The 26285-nt window shown below is 33.4% G+C and overlaps 2 protein-coding genes across 4 annotated transcripts; both read right to left on the bottom strand.

The window, feature by feature from the left end:
- Positions 1–6316: 6316 nt before the first annotated feature.
- LOC120118473 (E3 ubiquitin-protein ligase DIS1-like) lies at positions 6317–19963 on the bottom strand. Of its 3 annotated transcripts, none has more exons than XM_039138504.1 (5): positions 19959–19963; positions 8671–8680; positions 7968–8198; positions 7337–7723; positions 6317–6779 (listed from the first exon to the last, which is right to left on the bottom strand). In XM_039138504.1, exons 3-5 carry the CDS (start codon positions 8172–8174, stop codon positions 6459–6461), a joined length of 915 nt encoding a protein of 304 aa, XP_038994435.1. In that variant the 5' UTR covers positions 8175–8198; positions 8671–8680; positions 19959–19963; the 3' UTR covers positions 6317–6458. The 3 variants fall into 3 exon arrangements, with proteins under 3 accessions (XP_038994435.1, XP_038994433.1, XP_038994434.1); XM_039138502.1 differs by lacking the exon at positions 19959–19963 and adding an exon at positions 9007–9030 and having other exon boundaries at positions 8671–8739; XM_039138503.1 differs by lacking the exons at positions 8671–8680; positions 19959–19963 and adding an exon at positions 9007–9051.
- A 3119-nt stretch (positions 19964–23082) lies between these two features.
- LOC120118854 (LOB domain-containing protein 15-like) lies at positions 23083–23572 on the bottom strand. Its single transcript, XM_039138800.1, has 2 exons — positions 23564–23572; positions 23083–23485 (listed from the first exon to the last, which is right to left on the bottom strand). Exons 1-2 carry the CDS (start codon positions 23570–23572, stop codon positions 23087–23089), a joined length of 408 nt encoding a protein of 135 aa, XP_038994731.1. The 3' UTR covers positions 23083–23086.
- Positions 23573–26285: the final 2713 nt, after the last annotated feature.

The raw sequence follows: 26285 nt of genomic DNA on the forward strand, positions 1-26285 counted from the left end.
AGATATCATCATACCAAAACAAAAAAAAAACGATCGAACAGCCGAGACAAAAATGAGAAAAAAATAGTAAACACAAGGAGTCAAGCCCCAAGTAAACTAGCAACATAAACGCAAAAAAAAAACACTCGGAGAAGAAGGCCTTGGAGATTCGGAGAGCCACTCGGAAAAGGTGAGAAAACCGAACGGTTTGTCTCAGATCTACGTCGTTTGGAACTTTTTTAGGGGAATCGGGCTTCAGTTTCGTGTTTGGGGGTAGAGGAGAGCATTTGGTGAGGCTTTGGGTCTTTCCGGCCACCATCGCCGATGGCTGGTGCGGCAGTCGGCGCCACAGGTGGTGGCCTGTGTGTGGTCGGGTTGTCATCGAGCTAGAGAGAGGCGAGAGAAAAACGTTTGTGGAGAGAGAAAGCAATTGTGAGAAATGAGGAGAATGGTCGTTTTTAGCTCAAGGGAAAGGAATTTATACTGTTGACGAAACGGCGTCGTTTTATCAGGGGTCTCATGTGCATTTTTGCGTCTAGGTAAACCATGCTACTGGTGTCTGTGAGTTATAAATTTTCTGTTTTGGTCACTGAAGTAAAATTTTCGATAATTTCAATTTGGGTTTCTAATTTTGTTATGCTTACCATTTAGTCGCTAGTTTAATATATATATATATATATATATATATATATATATATATATATATATATATATATATATATATATATATATGTATATATGTATATATGTATGTATATATATATGTATATATGTATATATATATATATGTATATATATATATATATATATATATATATATATATATGTATATATATATATATATATACATATATACATATATATACATATATATATATATATATATATATATAATAATTATTATTATTATCTTTTATTATTATTATCAACATATATTTTACTTTATTTCTTTTTTTCCTTTATTATTATTATTATCATTATATATATATATATATATATTATTTTATTTATTTTATCTTTATTGTTTTTCCATTTTCTAGTTTTTATTTATTTATTTAGTATATATTTTATTTTTTCCTTGTTTCTTTTTTTTCCTTCGTTTTTTACTAAATTTTATTTTTATTTATTTATCATTTTTTTTTATTTTACTAACATTTTTTTCTCTTTTATTATTATTATTATTTAATTATTTTTGTAGTGATAATTTCAACCTATCAAAGGTAAGTAATTCGAAACGAATGTTTTGAATTCTAATTTAAATTCTAATTTTCACAATTAAGATAACCGATGAATTAATTGGTACCGAAAGGGCGGTTCAAGGGTGTTAATCCTTCCTTGACCGTAACCGACTCTCGAACCCGACACGTTTCTGGTACAACGCATATCAGGTAAGATGGTGTTCGATCCACTTAAATTCGTTTTAAAGTGGTCGGTGGCGACTCTAACCCAATCCAATCAATTCTAGTCGAACTCCAATTCCGAACCTAACCAAAAAACGGTTCCAACAATTAGGCTTTCATTCCAGAGCGGATTTAGGTTGTTCTTTATGACACGAGTCTTGACTGACTGCAAAAACACGAAAAATTGCAGCATCTGATATTTTCTCCTGACCATGCAAGAAACAGAGTACTCAGAAAAAAATGGATCGTGTTAAAAATAGACATAACTTTAACCCGGCGTCACCTAATGAAATCGGAGCGTTCTTCAATGGAGGAATCCGGTCCGGGTTTTTTAAGGTTATCAGGAAGGACAGCTTCATACTTATTGTTTACTACGATATTGCCACCCAAATTTACCAGAGAATCAACTTGGTCATCCGTCCATTTGTCTAGCTTCACTGAATAAACCAAGCACAGTTGCTTCTCAAATTAGAAAACCAGCGAATAAAATATTATGTTGCTCGGACTTTACATTTTTATTAAATATTTATATTCCATACTCGTATTTCATGACTGGAAGGATGTAAATATAGGAATATGATCCTCCAAACACTATATAAATAAATAGAAAAAAACTTTTAAAAAATGTGATATATCCGAGTCGGATATGGGAGGCTCACCCAAGTCTGAGTAACATAGAGTGTACATGCGTGCTTCTATTCATATTTGTATGAACTAGAATCATAATGCCATACAAAGTATTAGAGAAATCCACGATGAAGATGTGATATCTCTGAAAAACATTTATGTTATTTGAACTAAATAGTAAATGTTAGATAGAGTATATGATATGCTTTAACTTTTTATGTTTTTCAATATATGTGGAGGATCATAGTTTATACTCGTATCTAAATATTTGTCAGACATGATTTACGTTTTCAGGATTTATGCACCTTGCCTTGAAGGCGTAAACTGAGGCCTTCTGCATATATATGGGATATGATCCTCCAACGATCATTTAAATGCATGGGAAAATCTATATTTGGCTCTTCTATTTTTTCTTGAAGTACTCGTATTTGACACATTTTTTTAGACATGCGTACCGGATACATGATCCTTCAAGGACCTAATATATGAAAAAAAAAAACTTATAAAAAATTGAATACACATGTTAAACACATCTTCAAATCCAAATAACATAACCCAGAAACAAGAACATTGAAAAAAGAAAACATTCTAAGTCAAAAGCATGAGATACTTACACCCATTTAGGATCTGGGGATCCACAATCTGCACAAACACGATTCCCAGACTCTTCCAACATTCTCTCCAGCCTTGCTCGTGCACCTGTTTAATAATGAAATTTAAAAAAGAATTTTGTTCAAAGCATTGATGTCGGATGATATTCGCACTTGACATTTATACTCGAATCCGAATAACATAGTTGTAGCATGTTAGATGGGATAACGATATTTAGAAACACAACATTTGACTTAAAGGGATAATACCAAAGGATCTCCATTCTTTTCTGACACACCATGCACTCTCTGCATCACCTGATCGTTCCCAAGTTGGTGCGTCTGAACATAAGAGATCATACAAGCAAGAAGACCCTGATCCTACAAATCCAACATAATCAAATTAACCAAACATATATTCTTGGAAAAACATTTTTGTTTCCGGAAACACGTCTGTCTAACACCATGAATAATATATTCTTCATTACAAAAACAATATTGTCAAAAATTGCATGCAGCCATAGCCATTCCATCAAGAGAAAGGGGGAGAACATCATTGCCAACAATCCAGAATGTCAGCAAAATTTCATTGCTTTCATATCCTTCTTGTGTATGTCGTAATCATTTATGGAAGACAATATTAAACAAAAAAATATACAAAAAGACAGCCTTTTGATCTATAATTTGTTTGTATAAATGAAACGTTACCAGAAGGAGGTTTGGGGTCAGATGTTTCATACTGGGTAGACATCTCCAACTTCCAAATTCAATAACCAAATCATTAATCACTGTTCATATATACGTCCAATTATCAGTTCCTTAATCTGCATTAAAATACATAAACACACATTGAACAAATAAAAGAACAAAACAAACAAACAAAAACTAATAATTTGAATTCAGGAAATCATTCTTTTATTCTAAATATTCTAGGTTTTCAATTCAAAATGAGATCGTCTAAATGAAGAACGAACCTTCGATCAATCATAATCTGCATAGAAAGTATATAAACATTCATTAATAAATAAATTAACCCCATTGATTAGAATTCGGAAAACAATCCTTACATTCTAAATATTTGGGTTTTCAATTAAAAATGAGATAAATTGTATGAAGAATGAACCTTGCATCAAATTTTCCTTGGCGTCCAATATAGTGTTGAACAGCGAAAAAGATTCTAAAGAAAATCAAATATTCACATTAAAATTGATAAAAAATAACATAAAACTACTGGTAAAAACAAGAATTTTAAAGGTTGTTCTACATTGTTTGGTGGGGAAAATATACTGTCAATGAAACTTTGGCACTGCCAACTTGTATTTTTTTTCCATCTTTTTATTAAAAAAATTATTAAAATTTTAATAATAGAAGGTGAAGAATAATAGCATCCAGACGCCGCCAATTCTGGGAGCTAATTAGTGGTTAGGGTAAACTACACGAATCACCACCCAACTATGATCAAAAAATCAATTTGACCACCAAAGTTTCGATTGAATCAATCAAACCATCTAATTATTTAAATGTTTCAATCAAGCCACTTAACCTTGTGGTCGTGGGATCGTGTCCCACGGTGGGCAATTCATAATTCTGATTGCCGGAGGTCTCCCACGGAAGCTGCTCTCAACCTGGCGTTGGGGGCAGCCTACTATCCTACCTCCCCCTTACCCCATTATATATGGGAATAGGGTCAGCTAATTTTTTTCAATCAAGCCACCCGCTGTTAGTTTTTAACAGAGATGGTTACACGTCCGTTAATAAAAATGGCATAATTATACATTTGGATCTTAATATTTATAAATCCTATCAATTTGGATATAAATTATTTTTAAAATAATAGAATTTAAAAGGAAAATAAATTCACTTCCTTTTCTCCTCCTCAGCTCAGTCTTCCTTCTCGCTTTTTCTCACCTTCGACAGAAAATAAAAACCCTTTTCTCGTTGCTTGTTTGATCGGGTTTCAAGTATCTAAATTTGGGTCGAAATTCGAAGAGATTTTTGAAGAATGAGTGACTTTAAAATGCATTTAATTCAGTAAACTAGAGGCAAGAATGAGTGACTCTAAAATGCACCAGCAAGGAGTTTACTACCTCTTTAACATGTTTGTTGGATATTAAAAATATTAATATGTTTTGAGTTTGTTTGTGTTTTGAGCTTTTTTAATGTTATGATTTGAGTTTGTTTGGTATTATGTTTTGTGTTTGTTGATTATATAAATTATTTTTCATACTATCTATAATTGTATTAAAGAATGAGCGACTTTAAATTTTCATTTGTCTTATTTATAAAATTAAAATATTATAATATATACACAAAACTTTATAAAAATAATTTTACAATAATAAAATTAACATAATAAAAATAAAAAAATAAAAAATTATAATATATTTTTAATGTCTTTAAAAAATTAATTTTTTTTATTTCTTATAAGATATCTAACAGGGCCATTAAGTTAACCCTAATATCCCACATTATTAAAAAAAAACATAACCTAAATACTCTAATATGTCTATATAACATAACCTCATTAAGTTCTTCAACTCATGGAACTAATATATATTAAATTACAATCTTAGTCCCTATTGTTTTATTTTTTATTTTTTTAAAGCATATTTTTTAAAATGCTAAGACGTTGATGACGATTCGCGTCTTCCCTTGCGTGGCATCAGCTCGGACAAAACCCCGCAAAGGCGCTGATGGCGATCCACGCCTGTCCTAACGTGGCACCAGCTCAGATAAGGCGGAGATGACCATCCGTACCTTTCCTGACGTGGTGCCAGCTCAGACGAAACCACGATTCACGCCTTCTCAGAAAGGATGTTAGTTCGATAAAATTTGGTGAAACAGTGCCTGACAGATAATTATTTTCTGTCAGAGTGATTTTTGGGTAAAATCGCATAAAAAATAATTTTTTTTATCAAGCTAAAATATTATAAAGTAATATCGGTTCTAAATACTCTCAACCATTTAACAATGACATCTCAATCACTCTGTTGCAGTCACTGATGCTCGAACCCATTACCTTTAGGAACAACAACGATTCTTTTAACCATTGAAGTAAGTTGATCCCCAAACTATAACATTCATTTAAATTGCATTATATGTCCCCAAACTCTAACCTACCTTTAAATTGGTCCTTAAATTTTAAATATTCTAATTTCACCCTCAAACTATGACCCTCATTCTAAAATAGTCCTTATGCTTTTGAACATTTTGATTCCATCCCTAAATTATGACTATTTTCTAAATTGGTCCCCAAACTTTTAAATATTCCAATTTCATCCCCAAATTCATGAAAATATGTAATTTGTTTAAACCATAATTTAACCTAATTCTTATTTTTTTCTCAAATATATAATAATATAACTTGACCTAACAATTTTATTAGCAATGGGTGTGATTAGTATATGCATATAATTTAGGATGCAATTGGAATGTTCAAAAAGCTTTGGGACTTATTTAGAATGAATGCCATAGTTTGATGATGAAATTGAAAAGTTCAAAAGCTTGAGGACTAATTAAGGATGATAGTCATAGTTTAGAGAGAAAATTGAAACAAAGAAAATTTAGGGGCCAATTTAAAATGAGTCATACTTTTAAAGATATATGATGTAATTAACTCGAATAATAATTATTAAAGATTCCGACGAAAGTCCAACAATAACATAAAATTACCATTGCTAGAGAACATTACAAGATACGAATAAATGGTATAATTGTAGGCATATAAAAACCGAAAAAGCTACATCTTCCCATTAACGTATCTCATACATGCTCAAGCAAAGAGGGTTTGCCTCCTACAGCCCTAAACTAATACATGAGCAGATCATGTAAAACTACCCAAATCAACCAAAAATAGATCCCATCACTGCTCTTTCCATATCCTTCCTGTCACTCTAAGCTTCAATTCTTTCCGGTCCCCCCCAGAAAAGAACAAAGCCATGTTGCGTTGGATCACGAGACCGTCGAAACTGTCACGGACCTTTCTATGATTGTCCCTTATGCTTCTCGGCACCCCTTGCCAAATGATCTTCCTCCCATTCCCACCCACCTCTAGGCTGTAGCTATAATTCTTTGCTTCGTTATCGTCACCCATAAACCGCAAGAATGCTATGTAAACGGGGGACATCCCGAGCTGGAAGGCTTCAAAATGCAGGCAAAAGTACTGACCAAAGCAACTGAAAACCTAAAATTTGAGGGAAAATTTAAACTATCAATGACATTCTTCTAACAATCCTTCAACTAAAATCTAAAACAACACAACCTTGACTTTATTGAATATCAATGGCAAAAAGAAGACAAATTTCTTAGTCAAAACTAGAAATCAACTTAGTAATAGTCTTCGGTTCCCTACAACAAAACATTTTCTTTTACTTACAGTCAAGTGTGTGTGTGTCAAATACAGCTATTTTTTTACACGGAGTATATTCAACTTTTTCCAAGTTTTTCCATATTTGGAAGGTTCTTAGAGGAATCTATCCCCGTAAACATGCCCAGACGTGTTGAATATAGGTGTGGGACAACACGACTCCAAGGTAAAATAAAGTGTCATGGTAACAAAGAAGCAAAGCCACTTCGATAATTTCGGAACGCCATTGTGATTATTTTCAATGGTATAATACTAGAGTAACCCATATCTACAAGCACACAACAAATTTCCGGTTCTCGAATTTGCATAAATAGTAGAATAATTCCTCTTCTAGAGGGTAAGGGAAATATGAGGCAAGGATAAAGCAATTATACCGTCAGCATCCATGTAGCATTTTCAACCTCATGCGGATTTGATTTGACATAACGATGGTTGAAAGTGCAACCATTGTGCATGTCAACTTTGTGATCATCTTTCAAGTGGGCCACAAGATAAGGAATATCACCAATGACTGTGCATTCTGAACCAGCATAAGGGCAGCTATATGGTCTATAAGAACATTGGGACTCGTGTTTTAGCTTGCAGTAATACGGATAGATGCCTATGCACCCAAAACTCTGGTATTTACAGGGAAGCTCAAGAGATGCAGCAATCTTCTCTAATGCAAGACACCTAATATTACCAAGTTCATGCCTGCATGTAGGGCACCGGTTATGCACCCTTGGCTTGCAACCTGAACACAACGTGTGTCCATTTGAACACTGCATATAAAGAAAGAAAATGAGCAGTTAGTTGGAAGTTTATAACGTAAATTGCTTCAAAAGATATTCAAAAAAATAAAACATCGAACCTTTGTAACCATGCAAAGGTGAGGGTTAAATCAATATGACCAATGGCAAGCATGTGCAAAATAGATTTATCTTGTAAATTGCTTTACGATGATTTTGTACACGTAAGCAATTTCATGAAAGTAATCACCGATTATAAGGTTGCATATGAACAAACCTGGTGAATTGGCGGGTACATTGCATTTAAGCAAACAGGGCACTCTAACAGCTCCCGAACATTGGTAGACACGGTCACATTAGGTTTAATAGCAGCCTGAGTAAGATAATTAACAGATTCACAATCCATAATGTCTTCATTTTGCAGAGGATCGATAACCTCTGGCTTGCTTTGCATGTCGTCAAAAATTGGATTCCCAGATGCCATGATATTATCAATGCGTAGTCTAGACTGAAAATACAAACAAAAATGAGTTATCATTCTGCTTACTGAAAAATGTTTTATATGAACTGAATTCAAAGATCAGCTCATTGTTCCAGTTATCATCACTAAGCCTCATGAAACAATATTCCACTATTACTATAATCCTTTCTCCTAAAAGGCCATGCAGGATAGCCAAACACAAGGATCATCTGTCATTAACCATCATAACAATTCATTAAAGAATCAACAACATGAATATAATTAATCAACATTTGATTATTTGAATCAAACATAAACATCAATATTTAACAAGTCAATCAAGAATCAACGACATGACGTGAATATAATTGGTCAATATCTGATTATTTGAATCAAATCAACTTGTTTAACATTCAATAATAATGACGAAGGTTCATCAATGCACATCGTCCAAAACTAGTTTACTTTACACTAACAAAAAGGATATAAAAATCCAATATCAAAAACAAAATATTCTCACCACCCACCTTCTAAAGCCCTCAGCTTTTCCCTTGTTCTCTTAAATTTCACCAATCTGACTGCATTCCACCTTAATTTACCACAAAAAATATAAAGGAATAAGAAATCCCATTTTGTTTTTAGAAAAAAAAACGTAACAAAAACTTCGTAATTGTGAAGACAAGTGAGAGCAATGCAGGTGAAATAATGGACAATCTTGCGATTTACTGAACCAAAATAAACAAAAAAACTTGAAGAATCAAACAGATCTACGATGTTCCAAGAGAAATTTTTACCAACAATGAAGGGGGGGAAATCCAGATATCAAAACACACACAAAATGAAGGGAAAAACTCACCTTCAATTCAAACTCAGAAACCCATTTGAATGAAAAGAATGGAAACAAAGAGAGCCGCCAAAATGAAAATGGATAAGAAGAAAAAAGTTATTGTGATTTTTGAAGGAATTGAGCGGATTTTTTTTTTGTGCGTGCTATGGAGAATTTCAAATTAAAGAGACGGAGAGGGTGGGAGCGAGCCTTGGAAAATGTATGGAGAGAGAAATTTCTCGAGAAATACAAAAGGGAAAGAGAAAAAGGAAGATTGTCTGAACTTGCCTGGCTTTTTGTTTCTGATATTCTCCAAAGGAAGAAATACAAAAATTTCTACGTGGGTTCCACGCACACAAACGTGCGATTCTGTGTTAAATAATTTGGTTTTTGTTGAACAAACTTTAGCATTCAATTCCAACATTAAACAAAATTCCATTTTAAATTACTGTTGAAACTTTTAAATTCAAAACCACCTCAATCGTTAGTCTGTTTCTTTTTGTTTATTTGTTATGTTGGTTTTATAGTTGGAATCCTGATTATTCTTGTAAATGAACGATTAGTCCCGTAAACGAACATAATGTTTGGCAGGAAGTTCGTTTATTTATTAAATGAATTAAGATAAATAAAATTTTGTGTTCGTGTAATTAAATGAACGAATACGAATAAAAGACTCGTTCGTTCATCTACGTTCGTGAACATTCGATGGTATGTTCGTTTATTTTTGTTCATTTATGTTCGTTTAAGGATTCAAATCTTTTTATTTGCTCTATCAGATTGAAGTTTTATTGAATCAAAGATAAACAAGTAACATGATGGTTTGATACAGTTTAAAACAGTATAGGGAAACACTGCGTACCATCACACCGTAGGCATTGAAGATCTTTGGGCTGTAGCCGCATCGGCCCAACTATTAGCTCTGTACATACATAAATTAAATACCTTGATTCATGGATCAAAAAATTTCCCCATATCTCCATGGTCTCAGCTTTGGCTTAGAACACCTGGAAAAAAGCCACCATCAGATCTGATTCACCAGACAGAGTTGGGCACCAAGTGTGTGATGCAGAAGCATTATTATAACTAGCAAAGTGAGGTAAAGAGGGAATAGCATATGTTGGTTTAATTTTTTGGTTGTGGTGGGGGTTGGGGGTGGGTTCCTTATATTTTGACACAGAAGTTGAAGCCTAGCCATTGGACATTCTCTTTGTTTTAAAAAATAGAGAAGTACATGGGTACGTTCAGTTATATGTCAGTTTCCTTTATATTAGTGGCTCATGCTGAATGGATACGAATTTATAAAAATATTATTTTTATTCAATAAAAACAAGGATCCAATTAAAAAATATAGAGAGTTTTTATTGTAATTATCTCTAAGTATATAAGGTTAATTTATATTATTTTTTAGGTTGGACGAGTCAGTTATTTTTAACCCTAAATCTAAACTTACCCGAACATATTCTTTAAAAAATCCAAAAAATCCGAACTCGATTTTTTTTAAATGTCTAACCCAATCAGGTCGGAACTCGTCGGTTCGGGTCACGTGCCCGTCCCTAGACGAGACTCGTGCATACCTTGTAAGTGGTCGAATACTCGTTTAAAAAGGGGGGTTCCAGCTGTCATTGCCTCTCGTAAGCAACACAGGTCTGCCCAAAGTGATTTGAGGTGGTGCTCTTTTTGTTGCCTGTTAACAAGAGAATGATCTAATTGTTGCTGCATATTACTATCTAGATTTGCCTTTTGCTTGTTAAGAACATTATGGCAGGCGAAACTTTGGATTGCTTGGGTAAATGAATATTGTTTCAGATCTGCTGATTATTGGAATGTTGAGTGTAAGATTCATTTTAGTTGGATCCTGAGTAAGTTGTTTAAATTGCGAGATGAGGCTAGGAGGTTGTTTTATTCTAATGTTAATTGGACTCGAATAAAAGACAACTGGATATGGGAAAACATTTGAGACATGAAGGAGAAGGTTAATTGGCATCACCTTGTTTGGTTCCCTGCTCATATCCCAAAGTTTTCTTTGATTTCACAGATGGTCATTCTTGACCAATTGCATGCAAAAGATAGACTTGTACGGTTTGGAATGACTAAAGATAATGTGTGTGGGGTGTGCAATTATGAGATGGAATCTCGTAACCATCTCTTCTCTGATTATGCCTGTTCGAGGGAAGTATGGGGTGTTGCTATGCACTCTTGTGGGCTTCGACAGGAGCTACATTATTGGGATGAAGGACTTTGTTGGATGGTTGTGATTTAAAAGGTAAATCTCTTTTAGTGCGTATCCTTAAGCTAGCTTGGACTATATTTGTGTATTTCATTTGGGAAGAAGGTAATCATAAGCATTTTAGAGGGTTGATTCGTTTGGTTGATACTATTATAAGTAAAATAAAAGAGGCTGTAAAGGTTAAATTGTATAGATGCTGCATGAATAGGCTTGATGATGTAAATAGGCAATTGTGCATAGATTGAGGTTTGATTTAGTTGTCTAGTGTTTGTTTGTTCCGTTGCTTGTAGCAGCTAGTCTACTTTCTTTTTGGATGAATAAATTTTACTTATCCAAAAAAAAAATCAGTAATTTTTTACCGGTTTTGTTATTTAAATAATAACAAAACTAATAGCACATTTTTTTAGCCGTATATTAAGGCTGCCGCATGTGATCATTTCCCTAAATTTAGGCGGGAGTGTTCACTAGGAATAAAATATAATTAACTCTAGAAAGATGGGTGATTGAAATATTTAAAAAAAACTAAAATCTTTGATGACTATCAATTATTCTGGATAAAGTTTACCCAATAAATAACCATGACATTTACCATTCAACCCATAACAAAATTCCTTTTTACCAAAATCTTGCAAGAATTTGATAATTACAAGCAGAACATGATGTAATTTTATTGATATCACTCGCACGTACATGTATACGTATTATTTCTACCGAGCCGGCGTAGAAAAGTATAATTACAAAACATGGTATAATTTTATGGATAATCACTCATAAGTAGGGTTACGAGATTAATCCTAGCTTTTACCATCCGAATATCGTGTATTGAAATTTTCAAATACTCGTATATTTTAAATATTTTTTTATATTTTCTATCCGTAATTTATTTTTACCTTAAAATTATAAAATTTCATCCTTCTAAAATATCTTTACAAGTCGAAGCAAGCTTCCCACAACCAGCAGCAGCACAAAGCAAAGAGGCTGCAAAACATATAAAATTTATATAAACATATAGTACTTAATTAACAAGATTATGATAAGAAGAAATTATGTATTGGAGGGAGAATCAAAGACTAACCATCCTTCTAGGCAGCTTCTCTTTCTGCCGTGGCCCTTATCTTTGGCCACCGGAGGACAACATGCTGGAAAATCATCAGAGTTTAAGAAATCATAATTCATAATCGGAAAAAAAAAAGATGTATATGTCGAGATTGAGAGAGCTTCACCTTTTGATTTGTGATCGCCTGTTCGATCTGGGTTCTTTTGTTTCTCCATGAGAGAGATCGATGCTTAACGTACGCTTTAGTTTGTTGATGATGGTTAATCTTGTGCAATCTGATGAACTTCACTCAACATGCTTATAAGTAAGAATGAAAAATGATAATTTTCTTTAAGAAAAACCCTAGCTGGCGAATTACTGGCAATTCTATCACTTGACGTGTTTGTCTTGGAATCAGATTCTGTGATAAACTTCGGGTGAGTGGAGCCACCATTGATGTTACTGTTCAAATAAAAGTTTATGGACATAAAAGAATAAATGGATGCATGCAAGATGAATCTATACCAAGTTGATAGGATTGCAACCAAATCAAGAATATAGGGCCTTTCGGTCATTGCATTCCCATTGCTTAGGACAAATGCATTTCCCGAAATAAATTGAGGTCTTTAGTGGTGGCAGTCGGCGCCGCTACCTCGAAACGGCAGCTACAACTACTATTTGAAACCCTACTGACAATCCGCACTTGTTATCTACTGCTAATGTTGGATTGAATTTATCTATATTCCTTTTATATTTCTATCTGATGATATGATTTTATTCGATAATAGAATTACTAAAAAAATTCTAGAAATAAAATGTTATGGAGAAGAATAAGAGTGCAATGATATAATGAAAATGTCTGGTAAATGAATAAAATTCTATTATTTTTCATCTAAAAGGTTGAGTATTTTTTATTCGTTGTCTCATGTTCAAATGCTATTGTACTGGCATATTTTAAGAAGATCGTGAATAACTGTTCATGAGTTGATCTCAACTGTGGCTATTTTAGTTTTTAGACAATGAATTCTTTTTAATTTTCTATTGCTGCTAATATAATTTTGTTATTTAAGTTTGTTGTATGTGAAAGTTGAAAACTTGTTTATATGTAAACCATAATCTTTATTTTTATTTTATTGTGTTTTGAATTAATTCTTTGGTAGAATTGGTGCAAGTTTAATTTCTTTCTTTCTTGGGTTTGGGTCAAGTAATAGGGAACCCTTAAGTTGGTTTGAACTCAAACTTTTAATCAAGAACTGGGTATGAAATGCGTTCCGGTAGTAATTGGGTATTGTCAAAATTGTTACAGTAGCGATATACAGGTACCTCGAAATTAACTAACCATTTTCAAGATAGCATGCTTGTGCAACTGGTGTTTGTTGAAGGAGCGTTCTGCTTTGCATTGATATAGTCTGCCTTTTTTACAATGTTGTAGAAAAACAGTATCAAAGAAACTTCCTTTTCATCCATTTTCCACTGAATTGGTGTAGAGGTGGAACCAGGTGTTAGTTTAGATGGTAAGTAAAGTAGACATCAGTGAAAAATATGAAGAAACAAAATACCTATAGTAGATATTAATTTGTTAAAATATAACAAAACAGGAGGGCTGTAGTTTTGGATAATTCCTTCTTAATAGCTCTGGAATTTAAAACTTTTATGCATTTTCCTTCTTTTTGAATAGCACTGGCGTTCAAAAGAAAACGTAACATCATCTCATGTTCCGTTTTCCTTTAGAAATATTATTGCTCTGACCGAGTAATCACTAACAATTAAAAGCCTATCTACTTGGTGTGCTCTCTTTGTTTGAATTTATTTGAGATCTACCATTGGTGTATTGTGTAAATTGTAAGCATGTTTTAGAATATAGCATAAAAACTAATTAGTGAATTGCATAAGCTTCTTTTGACACTGTAGTTAATGAGTGAAGAAAGTTTGCTGCATTAGTGCCATTTTGACATGATACACTTTGGTAGCATGAAACTAAATGAGTATAAGCTTCTTTGATCCTATAGTTAAATGAGTGAATCAAGTGTGCTGCATTATGCCCTGCTTGACATAATACTTTTGGGCCGTTTTTGTTGGGGTAAATCTTGAAATTACATTTGATTTCATGTGTAATAGCAAAACCTCAGAAAAAGCGGTGGTTCAACTGATAAATTTTGGGAAATCATAAGCTCACTCTCATTTCTCTTCACTGAGGACAAGCATCATTCATTCATATTCAACCCACTACTTGTGATACTGTTTTGAGGAAGAAACCCCCCATGGGATTAAAATTGGACAGGTTCAAAGAACCAAACAAGTAAAACCAATTCCAAAAAGCTTTCCTTTTATGTAACAAGCAATTCGATTTGGTCAGTGTGAGGTTGCGATCAGTGTTCACTCGATGATTAGCCGCAAGTATTGGGAGAGGGAGATGTGAGTTTGGTTTGGTAAGTGGATGGTTCGCTACAGATTCAGGTTCATCGAGTGAGGGTTGTGCTTTGTCTGTGTCACGTGAGTCTTAACTTGATCAAAGTTGGTCGCCTGACGAATGAATCGAGATTGTTCGAAGGTGTGTATGCTCAATTTCATATTTAGTTATCATAAATGGGGTGGCGAGGGATAGTTTTGTTCCACAATGGGGTATCAAACAAGGTGACCTGTTTAGCCTTTACCTTTTACTCATTTGCAGTGAGGGATTATCTTCGTTGTTTCGTCGGGCGTCGTTGAGTGAAGAGTTTTAAGGAGTCCGAGTTAATAGATACGCGCCTACAATTTCCCATCTTATGTTCGTCGATGACTGTCTCATTTTTGTGAGGCTTTTGCTCTAGTGGCCCTTTGTATCCAGGAACTTCTCGCTTGTTATGGAAGCAACTCGGGGCAATTAAAAAATTTCGATAAATCAGGGATATTTTTCAGCTTGAACGTGATAGATGACAATAGACTCGACGTTCGACACATTTTAGAAGTCGCCAATGAATCTAATCCGGAAAAGTATCTGGGCCTCCCGGCTATTGTTGATCGTAACAAACGTGGAGCTTTTGCGCATTTGACAGATAAGTTTCGACGCCGAATTAGGAATTGGAGTGTAAGAGTGCTATCTCAGGTAGGTAAGGAGGTTTTTATTAAATCGGTTCTTTAGGTTCTTCCTCTATATGCAATGAATTTACTTCCCAATGCCTTTGTTCATAGTTTGAGGCAATCATGGCTCGATTTTGGTGGCAAAAATCTGAAGGCAGGAGGGGCATCCATTGGAGTACGTGGGAGAATCTGTGTAAGTTGAAGGATAATGGTGGATTAGGGTTTAAAGACATGGCAAAATTTAAAGTTGCCTTACTGGCCAAGCAAGGCTGTCGATTGATGATGAATCCATCATCTTTGGTTGGGAGACTATGTGTGCGAAGTACTTTAGTTCGGGAGATTTTCTGAGCTCGAACCTTGGATTAGCACATTCTTATATATGGCGTAGCATTTGGAGTATGAAGGGACTGATGTGGAAAGACTTACGGTGGAAGGTGGGGTGGGTGGGGGTAATTCAATATCAATATGGAATGACTTTTGGCTACCCTATAACAATCCTATGCTAGCAGAATCACCCAGAAGTCACTTGTTTGAGCATGTGGGGGGAGTTGAATAATGCGAAATCGAGAACTTGGAAGGATGAGTCAATTCTTGATACGTTTAATGAAGCGGAGGTTGCGATGATTTTGGTCATCCCAATTTCGAAAGTGGCATAAGACGATTGTCGTGTTTGGTGCAGACAAAAAACGGGGAAGTACACAATGAGAAGTGGCTACCGTTTACTATTGGCTGGTTCGGACAAAGTCGTTTTTTAACCAATTATGGAATGGCCCCATGTTAAAGAAAAATCAAGATACATGTATTGTAACACCCTAAACCAATACGACACACAGTCGACCGATCAGAATGTCATACGGAATTACTGGAGTGGCTAACCAAAATTTTCTTTTAAATTTTTTTCCGTTTTTAAAAATGACCATTTGTAACCACGCTAAAATAAATCAACTACAATTTAAATAAAATAGTTTACATTAGGAGCTCCCAAAATAATATTTAAATCATACAAATCATAGTTTAAAATGAGTTACGACTCATACAAAAATATATAAATTGTAGTTTACAATTATACATGGCTTCTAAAGATGAACTCGAGACGTACTCTATACTATCTGAGTTTGGATCACTGCTGTCAAAAAGTCCTCGAACTGCTCATTGACTAACCTGCATAGGGAAACAAATTTCAAACATTGAGCTAACTAGCCAAGTGTCATGCTAACAACTAAGACATACTAAAAGTGTTTATGACATGCTCAAGCTAACTGATAAACTGAAATAGTGAGTATATTCGTATACTGCGCTCTCTACTATATAGTAGACATCATGGTGCGACTGAGGGTTCTGCATCTCGGAACTCACACACCCCTCTAGTCTATCGAGACTGGTTGCTCGGAATATTTGCATCGATCAACCCCTTCGACTAGCCCACTCCTTGAGTGTCGGACCTTGCGCCCAAGCTAGTTAGCTTTAAGTGCTTCGCGTACTACCTAAGGATATATCCAAACTGAATTTATACTTTTGATAATGTTAGTATTTTCTAAAGGAACTATGGTGTCCTGATCATTTCCCGAACATCATCCAAAGCTATTTTTATGTCATCCTAATTGATCTTATTTCTGAGTGTAATGTTAATATCATTAATATTTTCACTTGTAGTCTTATTTGATGATAAAAAGAAGTGTTGGGGTACCTCGAGTCTAATTCCCTTAAAAACTAACATTTTTGCCCAAAACAGACAGTAAGTATCGATACTCTTGTAAAAGTTTTGATACTTTATATAAGTATCGATACTTTTAAACATTCTTTTCTGCCTAGTTTCAAAACTTTATAGAAGTTTCAAAACTATGACCCAAAATTTCGATACTCCTGAAAAAGTGCCAATACTTTTGCCCAGAAACTCACGAATTTGCCCAAAATGAAGAACAAGTATCGATATTATCACAATAGTATAGATACTCTACCTGTAGAAGTCATAAAACACATACTAAAATGCTATGTTTGAATTCCAAAGACTTTAGTGTGGTCCCCAAACATGCGTAAAGTTTTATTTGATCAACAAGGGTCATAATAGAGGCTTTAAACACATTTATAACTCTAAAACAAGAATTTCACCATGAAAATACTTATCATGACTCACTAAGAGTATAGAAGAGTTGTAAAGGTGTTACCTTGCTTCTTTGGTGGCTAGAACTCTCCTCAACTCAACCAATGCTCAACTTTTCTTTGCCTTTTGATTTGGAACTCTCTTCCACTTCCTTCACTAAACAAGGTAAGAAAATGGATTACTAATTCATCTAGAGGTTGGATACATTCTAAATAACTCCTTAATATCCAAAACATAGCTAGAATCTATAGATTCTCACAAACCTCTCAAAACCCATTTTTTCTCTATGGATGAAAACTAGTGAAATGAAGCTTGAAAGGTGAGGTTTAATAATGTTACTTATACTTGACCCAAACTGAATTTGAAGTCTTAAATCCTTCAACTTGAAGATGAGAGAAGAAAAGAGAAGAGATGGAAGAAGAAGACAAGTGTTTGGTGGGAAATAGGGAGTTGTTCACATATATCTCATAAAAGTTTTCAGCTTTTGAATTAAGAATTGGGTAAATTGCACTTTTAATCCCTCTATTTTCTAATTCATAAGACATTCATCTCTTACCAACTAACTCTTAGGCCCAACTCAAACCCAATAACACTAAAATGGGTCCAACTATTTTATAAGGTCCAATTGGGATCAACTCTAGGTTTCGGGTTCACTCGAACTATTAACTTTCATTCTCAACTTTGTTCCAATTAGACAAAACTTACACAGAAAACATATCATCAATAATCAGTGGTGTGTGCATTGCGTGAACATAGTAGAATCAGACATCCGTGTGATTTGGGACTGTAAGTTATCTAAATTATTTTGGTCTTTATTTGGTTATCAATAGCCTAGTAATTTAATTGGGGACTTTCTAGCTGGCTTCGATGGCTATTCAACCATTACAGCAGTACACAACATTTGGAAATAGTAGAAATCATTTGGGGTTTTTTGTTCGCTCGCAATAAATTTATCCATGAAGGTTATCAAACAAGGGTGGAAGAGATTATTACCTTAGTCCACTAGCAATGCCAGGAATTCGCACTCGCCAACGCTTGTCTTCAGGGAACCACACCAAAGCTACCCGTTCGCTGGAAACCCCTTTATTCTCACTCGTCATAGGTGAATTTTGATGCATGCTTCTCGCAATGCCAGAACAGTTCATGGTCAGGGATAGTAGTTAGAAACAGTAAAGGTTACATTTTAGGAGCGTGTCGAAGAGAACTGAAATGGGTTACCATAGTTTTTCTAGCAGAGGCTACTGCTGCTGCTTTATATGCAATTGAGTTCACATCAAACCTGTGGCTCAGCACCGTTATCTTCGAAGGCGACTCGAGGACTGTCATCGAAAAACTTGCTTCACCGACTATCAATCTCTCTATGATTAGTGTGTTGACATGGGAGGGCAAAAGTCGAGCCTGCCTGCTCCACACATGTTCCTTTATCCACAAGCTGGCTTCAGATCGGAATCTGGGAACGAAGGACAAAATTACTGGATCAAAGAGTCACCTGGGTGTGTGGAAGAACAGGCTGCGGAGGACAGACGCTGGATTGACCACCTGTAGCCCCTTTTGTGTTCTTATGCTCGTTAGGCTATATGCGTTTCTCTTTTTTTCCTTGTCGGAGCGTTTCATCCGAGTATCTCAGAAGTGGCACAAGGAAAAGGAAAGCAATATTTTTCGTTTGTTTAGTGCTAATGTTATCCTTTCATTTCACTTTTTGTTTTTCTTTAGTGTGTTACAATTGGACAGGAGTGTTTATTGTTTTTATTTTTGCTTTAGTGAATGGCTTTTCCGTTTCTAAAAAATGTAAGTTTTGATGATTAAATTTATTATATCAATTTTATTAATAATTACGTCTAATGTTGTTAGATTAGATTTTTTTTAACAATGTTGATTTAATTTATTATCTTTTAAATCTAATTATCAGTACATAATTATTTTAAAAGAAATGGAATAATTTATTTATAATTCTTCATAGTCAACAAAATGTATTAAAAGACTATTTGTATATTTTTCTAATATTAAGTTCGGTGTAGATGTTTGTGGAATCTTACATCTACCTAATAATCAAATCGACTTCACTTATATATTATCTTAAACAATATCTGACATTGTTGCAATTTTTATTATTTACCATCTGACACCTTAATTTCACCGTCTGAAATATTAATCCAAGCTCAAAAGTCTTGGGACATCATTCCCTAAGAGCATCTGATATGTAACAGCTGTCCCTGTTAAAGTTGCAAGGATTCCTCTTATCATCATCTTAATTACTCCCGACTGTCTTAACTGTAACATGATTTTTAGTTACAGTACCAGATTCCCATGCATAATCCCCTTATTTCTTGCAGAAGAAAACTAGAAATTTGAAGGCAAGCATACTTCAAGAAACAAAACATAGGTCAATTGATTAAGAACCTAGGATGTTGGCTTTTACATATCTTTCTTATTTTCACCCCCATCTTCACCTTTGAGCTTTAATCAACAGCTTACTCTCTTATTTTTTAACTAAATTATTTTCTGTCTCAAAACTATTATCTTCTTTTAGAAAGATATGCCTGACATTGTTTTTAAACTTTAAAACCTTTTTTAAGACATGAAATTAATGTCTCACAATTCTCTAGGACATAGCATTAAACAGGACCATAATAACAAGCATCTCATATGTTTATGTAACAAAATGTTCAAATCTCTTAAAGTTGACATGCACACTATCTTTAATTTAACTTATAGTCTATTCTATCCAATAATTAAGCATTTTGTCCGAATCATATAAACTGAATTATGAAAGAATTGTATAGAGACAAAGGTGAGATGCCATGATTTCAAGCAACCATGACATGAGACCAAATTCCATCACATCCTTTGGAATCTAGAGACTCAACAAGAGGATATGACATATGATATATACATGTAACACACACACATTTATTAATAACTTAGAATTTTATAATTAATACTTGGTTCAATTTAAATGATAATACAAATCATAGTCTTTAGGTATAAACGTATATAATAAGTATAAAAGAAGTGGAAAATCACAAGATAAAATTGTTTCATCACGAATTATCTAAAGAAAATAATTTTTTTTATAATAATTTAGGGTGATTACAATGCAATATATGTTTAAAATCTTTTTTAAACTATTGATATGCATGCACATTCTACAGACACAACTACTCTAATATGAAATCTTTAAGAATAATAACACTCTTTTTTATCACTTACTTGGATTCAAAAATAATTTTTTTATCACTAATAATAGTAAGATTAGTTATAAATGGGAGAAAGAAAAAAGAGTTGCAATACCTTAATTGGTTACTTGAATGAGGAATACAAGTTCCAAAGTGACCCTTGATTTCCCACATGCCATGTAAACCCATGATAGAGCAAAAGTAGTCTTAGCTAGCTGGCAAATGGCACTATCATTGACTAAATAACAATCAATTTGTTTTCGTTTTCACCGAATACTATAGCTTATTGACAATTTTATAGTGTGCCCAATTAATTACAATTAAATACACACAGCCATGAGAAGTGTCAACCCACTCATTAATTGGACCGAAAACATCACCTGTGAATAATTAATGAGGTGTTAGAATTGGCCTAGATTCTTACTTGTGTTAAGTCCCATATAGTATTTGTGGCAGCTTGGCCAAATTCATATTTTAAAAGCAATTTGCAATTTACTTAATTTTAGACCTCAAACACCCATTCTTAGTAATCAAATTCTTTTTTTTTTTAGTGTTAAGAGAGAGAAAAAAAACATAATTAATCCTTATCTCCTACATGCCAGGAGATCACTGTTTCTGCTTCCTCCAAATCAGCAATGAGTCAAAGCCCAAATGAAAATATCATGACGTCAAAGAAATTTTAAATCACACATTCACTTAAATTCTAATCGAGAATTAAATTAGATTTTTACTAATTTTAATAGTTAGAGATTAATAATGATTAAGTTTATTTAGACCAGAATTCTTATAGAATAAGATTTATTGATGGCTAATGGTCAATTTGGTATAGCTTTTGAAACAAACTTTTAAAAGTATTGTACGAAAGTACAATTTAAAATTTAATTGTTCGGGATTACTGTTAAAAAGTGAGTTTAAAAAGATAAAATGTTAATTATAGACATTATGTTGTAAAATAAAAATATAACATTTAAATTATATTTACACTTCTATATGAATCATATTAATTTAAACAGTAATAAGTTCAAAAAATATTATTATATATGAATTATATTAATTTAAACTACAATAAAAATATAAAAAAACATAAATAAAAAATATAATTATAATAAAAATATAATTTATATAACTCACTATTAATATTTTAATATATAAATAATAAATTTTTTTTTAATAAATAATTAAAATAAATTATTAAAAGTAATAAATTATTTTTTAAGGTTGTTATTATTAAATTATTAAAATAAAATGTAAATACATAATTGAACGGAGCCTATGCATTAGTAGTAAAATTATAATTTCCTTCCAAACGCAAAATTAAAAATGAAAAAACTAAAAATCATAGATTTTGTTGTTGGTTTGAAATCACCATTTCCACTATTTTTTTTCATTTTTACCCGTTGACATTGATTTTACAGTCAAAACAGACTTTTTAGCTAAAATTACTTTTAGAAAGCTTTACCAAACCGACCCTAAGTATTTCGCTCTATAACTATAAAATATGTTTTAATCTTAGCCTTCAAATTATGACAAATAATTATTGGAGAGATGTGTTCTCTTTTTGGGATCTTTGTTTAAGAAATTGATTGATTTTTGTAGAGACGTGAGAAGAGTTTTGGTAGAACACTAGGTTTATAAGATATATCAAATTTTTTTGTATACATGAAATTTCATTTGAATGCTTTGTAATCTTTATATTTATAATATATTTTTTATCTTCCATAAAAGTAAACAATGACATACGTCGTTGAATCTTATCTTTTATGTATAATTTATTTCATGTTGATTTTACTTCGATTATTATTATTTAATTATAATTTGATTTGCAATAATCAAAAGACCAAAACAGAAAAAGAAAATCATTTAGAAGTTTCTAACCTACAGGGGGATGATAAAAGCTCAATATATATATACCTTTTGTCTCACCCAAATTCATGTAATGTTAGATCCTTAAATGCCACAAAATAGCATGTGCTCACAGCCTGTCCTTCACATGCATCCAATTCACCCTCCCCCACACATAATCAAAAAATTCAACAAGGATCCACCCCCATCACAAAAACTATCCTCTTCACCAATGTCACTTCGTTTACATTGTATAGGGTTGGATATCGGATCGGTTAAAAGTGATTCAAACCCCATTTCGAACAAACCAGCGAACAATTTAGTTCTAATACCATGTTAAAGTAACTTCAAAACTACCTCTGATAACATGTTAAACTTCGAAACTAGATTATAAATTGCCAAAGAGTACAATCGAAGCATTTGATTTAACTGCATTATTCATTAAGGAAAATAGCAAAGAGAAGTGGACATCAAGTAAAGCAAATGTAGAAGAAAGACATCAACCAACAATTGTAGGTGAAAAGGCATATGTGGAGTGTATCAATTGTTTGAGTGACTAAACAAAACAAAAGGCAAATGAAACAAGAATACTCATTTATCTTCCTCTTTTTGTTCGAGAAAAATAAAATGAGGATTCTTTAGTTGTCAGTCTGGGTAATAATTATTTTTTACCCAAAGTAGGAAACATTATCATTTGAAATGGTGCTATAGTCTGCGGCGGTGGTGGGTTGAGTGTATATGGAACAAGTAGTAACCACGGTAGTCGTAGGAAGAGGAGGCGGTAGCAGAGGTGGTGGTTGAGTGGTGGACGGTGGCGGTGCAGCCACCGAAACAACCCCGGGTGAGAGCATGGCTACATGGGAAGAAGATGGTATAAGGTTAGCTTCCCTACACTTGTATTTTATTATCTCAGACCTTACTGCATTCAGTTCTGCTTGTAAAGATTGAAGTTGCTGCTGCAAAGCTGAAATAGCACCCATGCACCCATACACCGGGTCTCGTAGCCTTACGTTCGCCTCGTAAACGAGGCTATTCGCCGCGTCGGCTCGTTGGCTCTCAGGTACTTCCTGAAATACACGCACTGGAATGAATTAACCAAAGAGAAGAACAAATTATAGGGGGTTTGGGGTTCATTGTTGTACTACCATCAACATCTTGGAGACATTGCTGGCACCGAACACTTTGTGAACAGAAGCGAACTTTTGGGGTTCGTGTGGGGAGAAATACGGAGAAAAAGGGCACTCTTGAGCACACCTACGCCTCAGGAGTTTGCAGGCAGCACACGGTGTAATGGTATTTAGGGTTCCAGTAGGACCCAACATATACCTTCTTCCCATCTGATAATTACATGAAACATCTGCTTCTCTCTTTATCTTCCTCCCTATCTCCTCAAATCTCTCCCTAAAACACCCTCAGACAAACAAAAAAGTTACCACTTTGTTTATATATGAATGAATAATCTTCTTATAAGAGACGATTAAGGGAAAAAATAGCTTGATAAGTGCACAAGGAACATGAAGAGATCATAATTGTTACCTTTCTCTGGACATTCAGACATGCACTCAAGTATGGAGAACAAATTTGTGAGGCTGATGAAATGAAGCAAGGAAGAAAGAAAAGAGAGAGGGGGAGGAAAAGAGTGCTTAAGAGGCAAGATATACACAGGGAATGGTATGGTACACTGTTTATATAAAATGAAATTACAAAATAATAGAGAAAGGAAAGGGTTGCTAAAGTTGATATGAATACGAGGGTTCCTGGGATTGTGATTTGCCACTCTGGGGAGCAAAAGCTTTAATGGAAGCTCAAGGGAGAGGGGAGTCTGGATTTGTAGTACAAAAAATACCAGCTCTTGCTCACGTGTGATCCCTTAAATGTTTTGACTTTCTGGAATTTTGTCCAACTATTCAACCTTGGGTTTGCCATGTGCTCTTTGCTTCTTTCATAGGGAAGACCCTCTTCTTACTCACCTTTTGTACATCTTACAAATGTGGTATATGTCTACGCTTTTGAATCTAAAACGTGTTTCATTTCATGTATACAAGAAATAAATTTTTTATGTCCGCCTTCACTTCAAAATTAATTAATTATACAATCTTCCTTAAAATTATGAATCTAAACAATTTAGAGCTTGATTATCAACATGTACATTTCTTTCTTCAATCCTCAAGTTATACATATGGGTAATCGAAGAAGCAAATTCAACATTAAATTATAATGCATCTATTCATAGAGAAAACAATGGAGACAATAGTCACCAAAAAACTCATACAAAAATAATAATATTAAATCTAAAAATAGGAAAAAAATGAAACATTAATTCACTTGAGAATGAGGACCAACATCAAAATAATTCAGAAACCTTCGTTAAAACTCATCTATGTTGAATGAGCCACTTTATGAAGTTAAATGAGTGACGAGCGAATTAAACTATCTAACTATATGTGACCATCGACAAACTAATCAGAAAATAAATGTCGTGAAGATCTTTGTACGAGCACGAAAACGATCACAAAAGTATGCAAAAAACATACCAAAAATCATAAGGCTCATGCTACAAGAGTAGAGAAAACATGTGTCAGAAGAGCAGAGAAAACGTATAACAAAGAACAAAGATTCTTATTCAAAATTTTAAAAAAAAACTCAAGGAAAAAGGATAACAAAGACATAGTATGAAAAAAAGAAAATTAATAATCACCAACGGTCAACAATTAATATTAAAATTGGTGTTACCGTCGGCTAAATAAAAATTAAAGAGCAAAAGGGAAACAACATAAAATTATTGAGAGAAAATCTAGATTAAAAAGGAAGAAGGCATCTATACAATATATATATTGTAAAAAGGGAATTGGGGTGGATGATAGTCATAGAGTCGTGGATTCAATTGTGAATTAGGTCAGCCAAGCATGTTAGTTTCTTGTCAAAATCAAGAAGCCATCTCTCCCAAGAAAAAGGACCAAATCTTGGGATCTTCTGGTTTCCAAAATTAAATTTAATCATAATCAGAATTGCCGTGCACTACCCGCAATTTGCTGTTTCAAGATGTAAAATTAAGCCTCCAACATGCACACACCTTAATCATCACAACATCTGTTTTAACATCTACATGTGTTAAGTTGTAATCTAAGGGTGCGTTTTGTTTACGGAATGTAAGATTACCAGTGGGAATAGGATTACTGACGGGAATAAGATTACTGGGAATGTTGTATTTTGTGTTTGGTTGGTTTAGTAGGAATAAAAGATTATAGTGTTTGGTTAAAGGAATAAAAGATTATTGGAATGTATATTTTACCAAATTGTCCTTATTATATATTTATTTTTTAACAAATTGAATTATACTATAATATTACTATAATTAAATTTTATATATATTTTTTAAAAATTTTAAATTCATAAAATTTATATAATTTTTTTACAAAATTAAAAAGATAAATAAGTTTAATGAAATGGTACAATTTTATTTTAACCCCTGAACTTCATATAAAACTTTAATTATAGATTTTTTTTGTAAATCTAAAATAGTTTAAGGATAAATTTGTAATTTAACCTTCATAGAAATTTTATTATTCAAAGACGAAAGAAGAATATTTTTGAAAGAATTTTTTTAAGGGCATTTTAGTCCAAAACGACGGTAATCTAACAATACCTAAGAGAAATGGAGTAATCACATTCCCAGTAATATACCCCAAAATACCACTGTTGGTAATAAAAGATTATCGGGGGCTGAGAATGTTGGCCAATCAAATGGGGGAATGAGATTCCATTCCCCGGTAATCTCAGATTACCTGAACCAAACACTCCTAAGTTCCATCTTAATTCTATTCCATCTATTAATACTAATTTAAAAATATGTCTGTTTAAATACAT

This window comes from Hibiscus syriacus, unplaced genomic scaffold, assembly GCF_006381635.1.
Source record: "Hibiscus syriacus cultivar Baekdansim isolate YM2019G1 unplaced genomic scaffold, ASM638163v2 tig00110328_pilon, whole genome shotgun sequence".
Lineage (NCBI taxonomy): Eukaryota > Viridiplantae > Streptophyta > Magnoliopsida > Malvales > Malvaceae > Hibiscus > Hibiscus syriacus.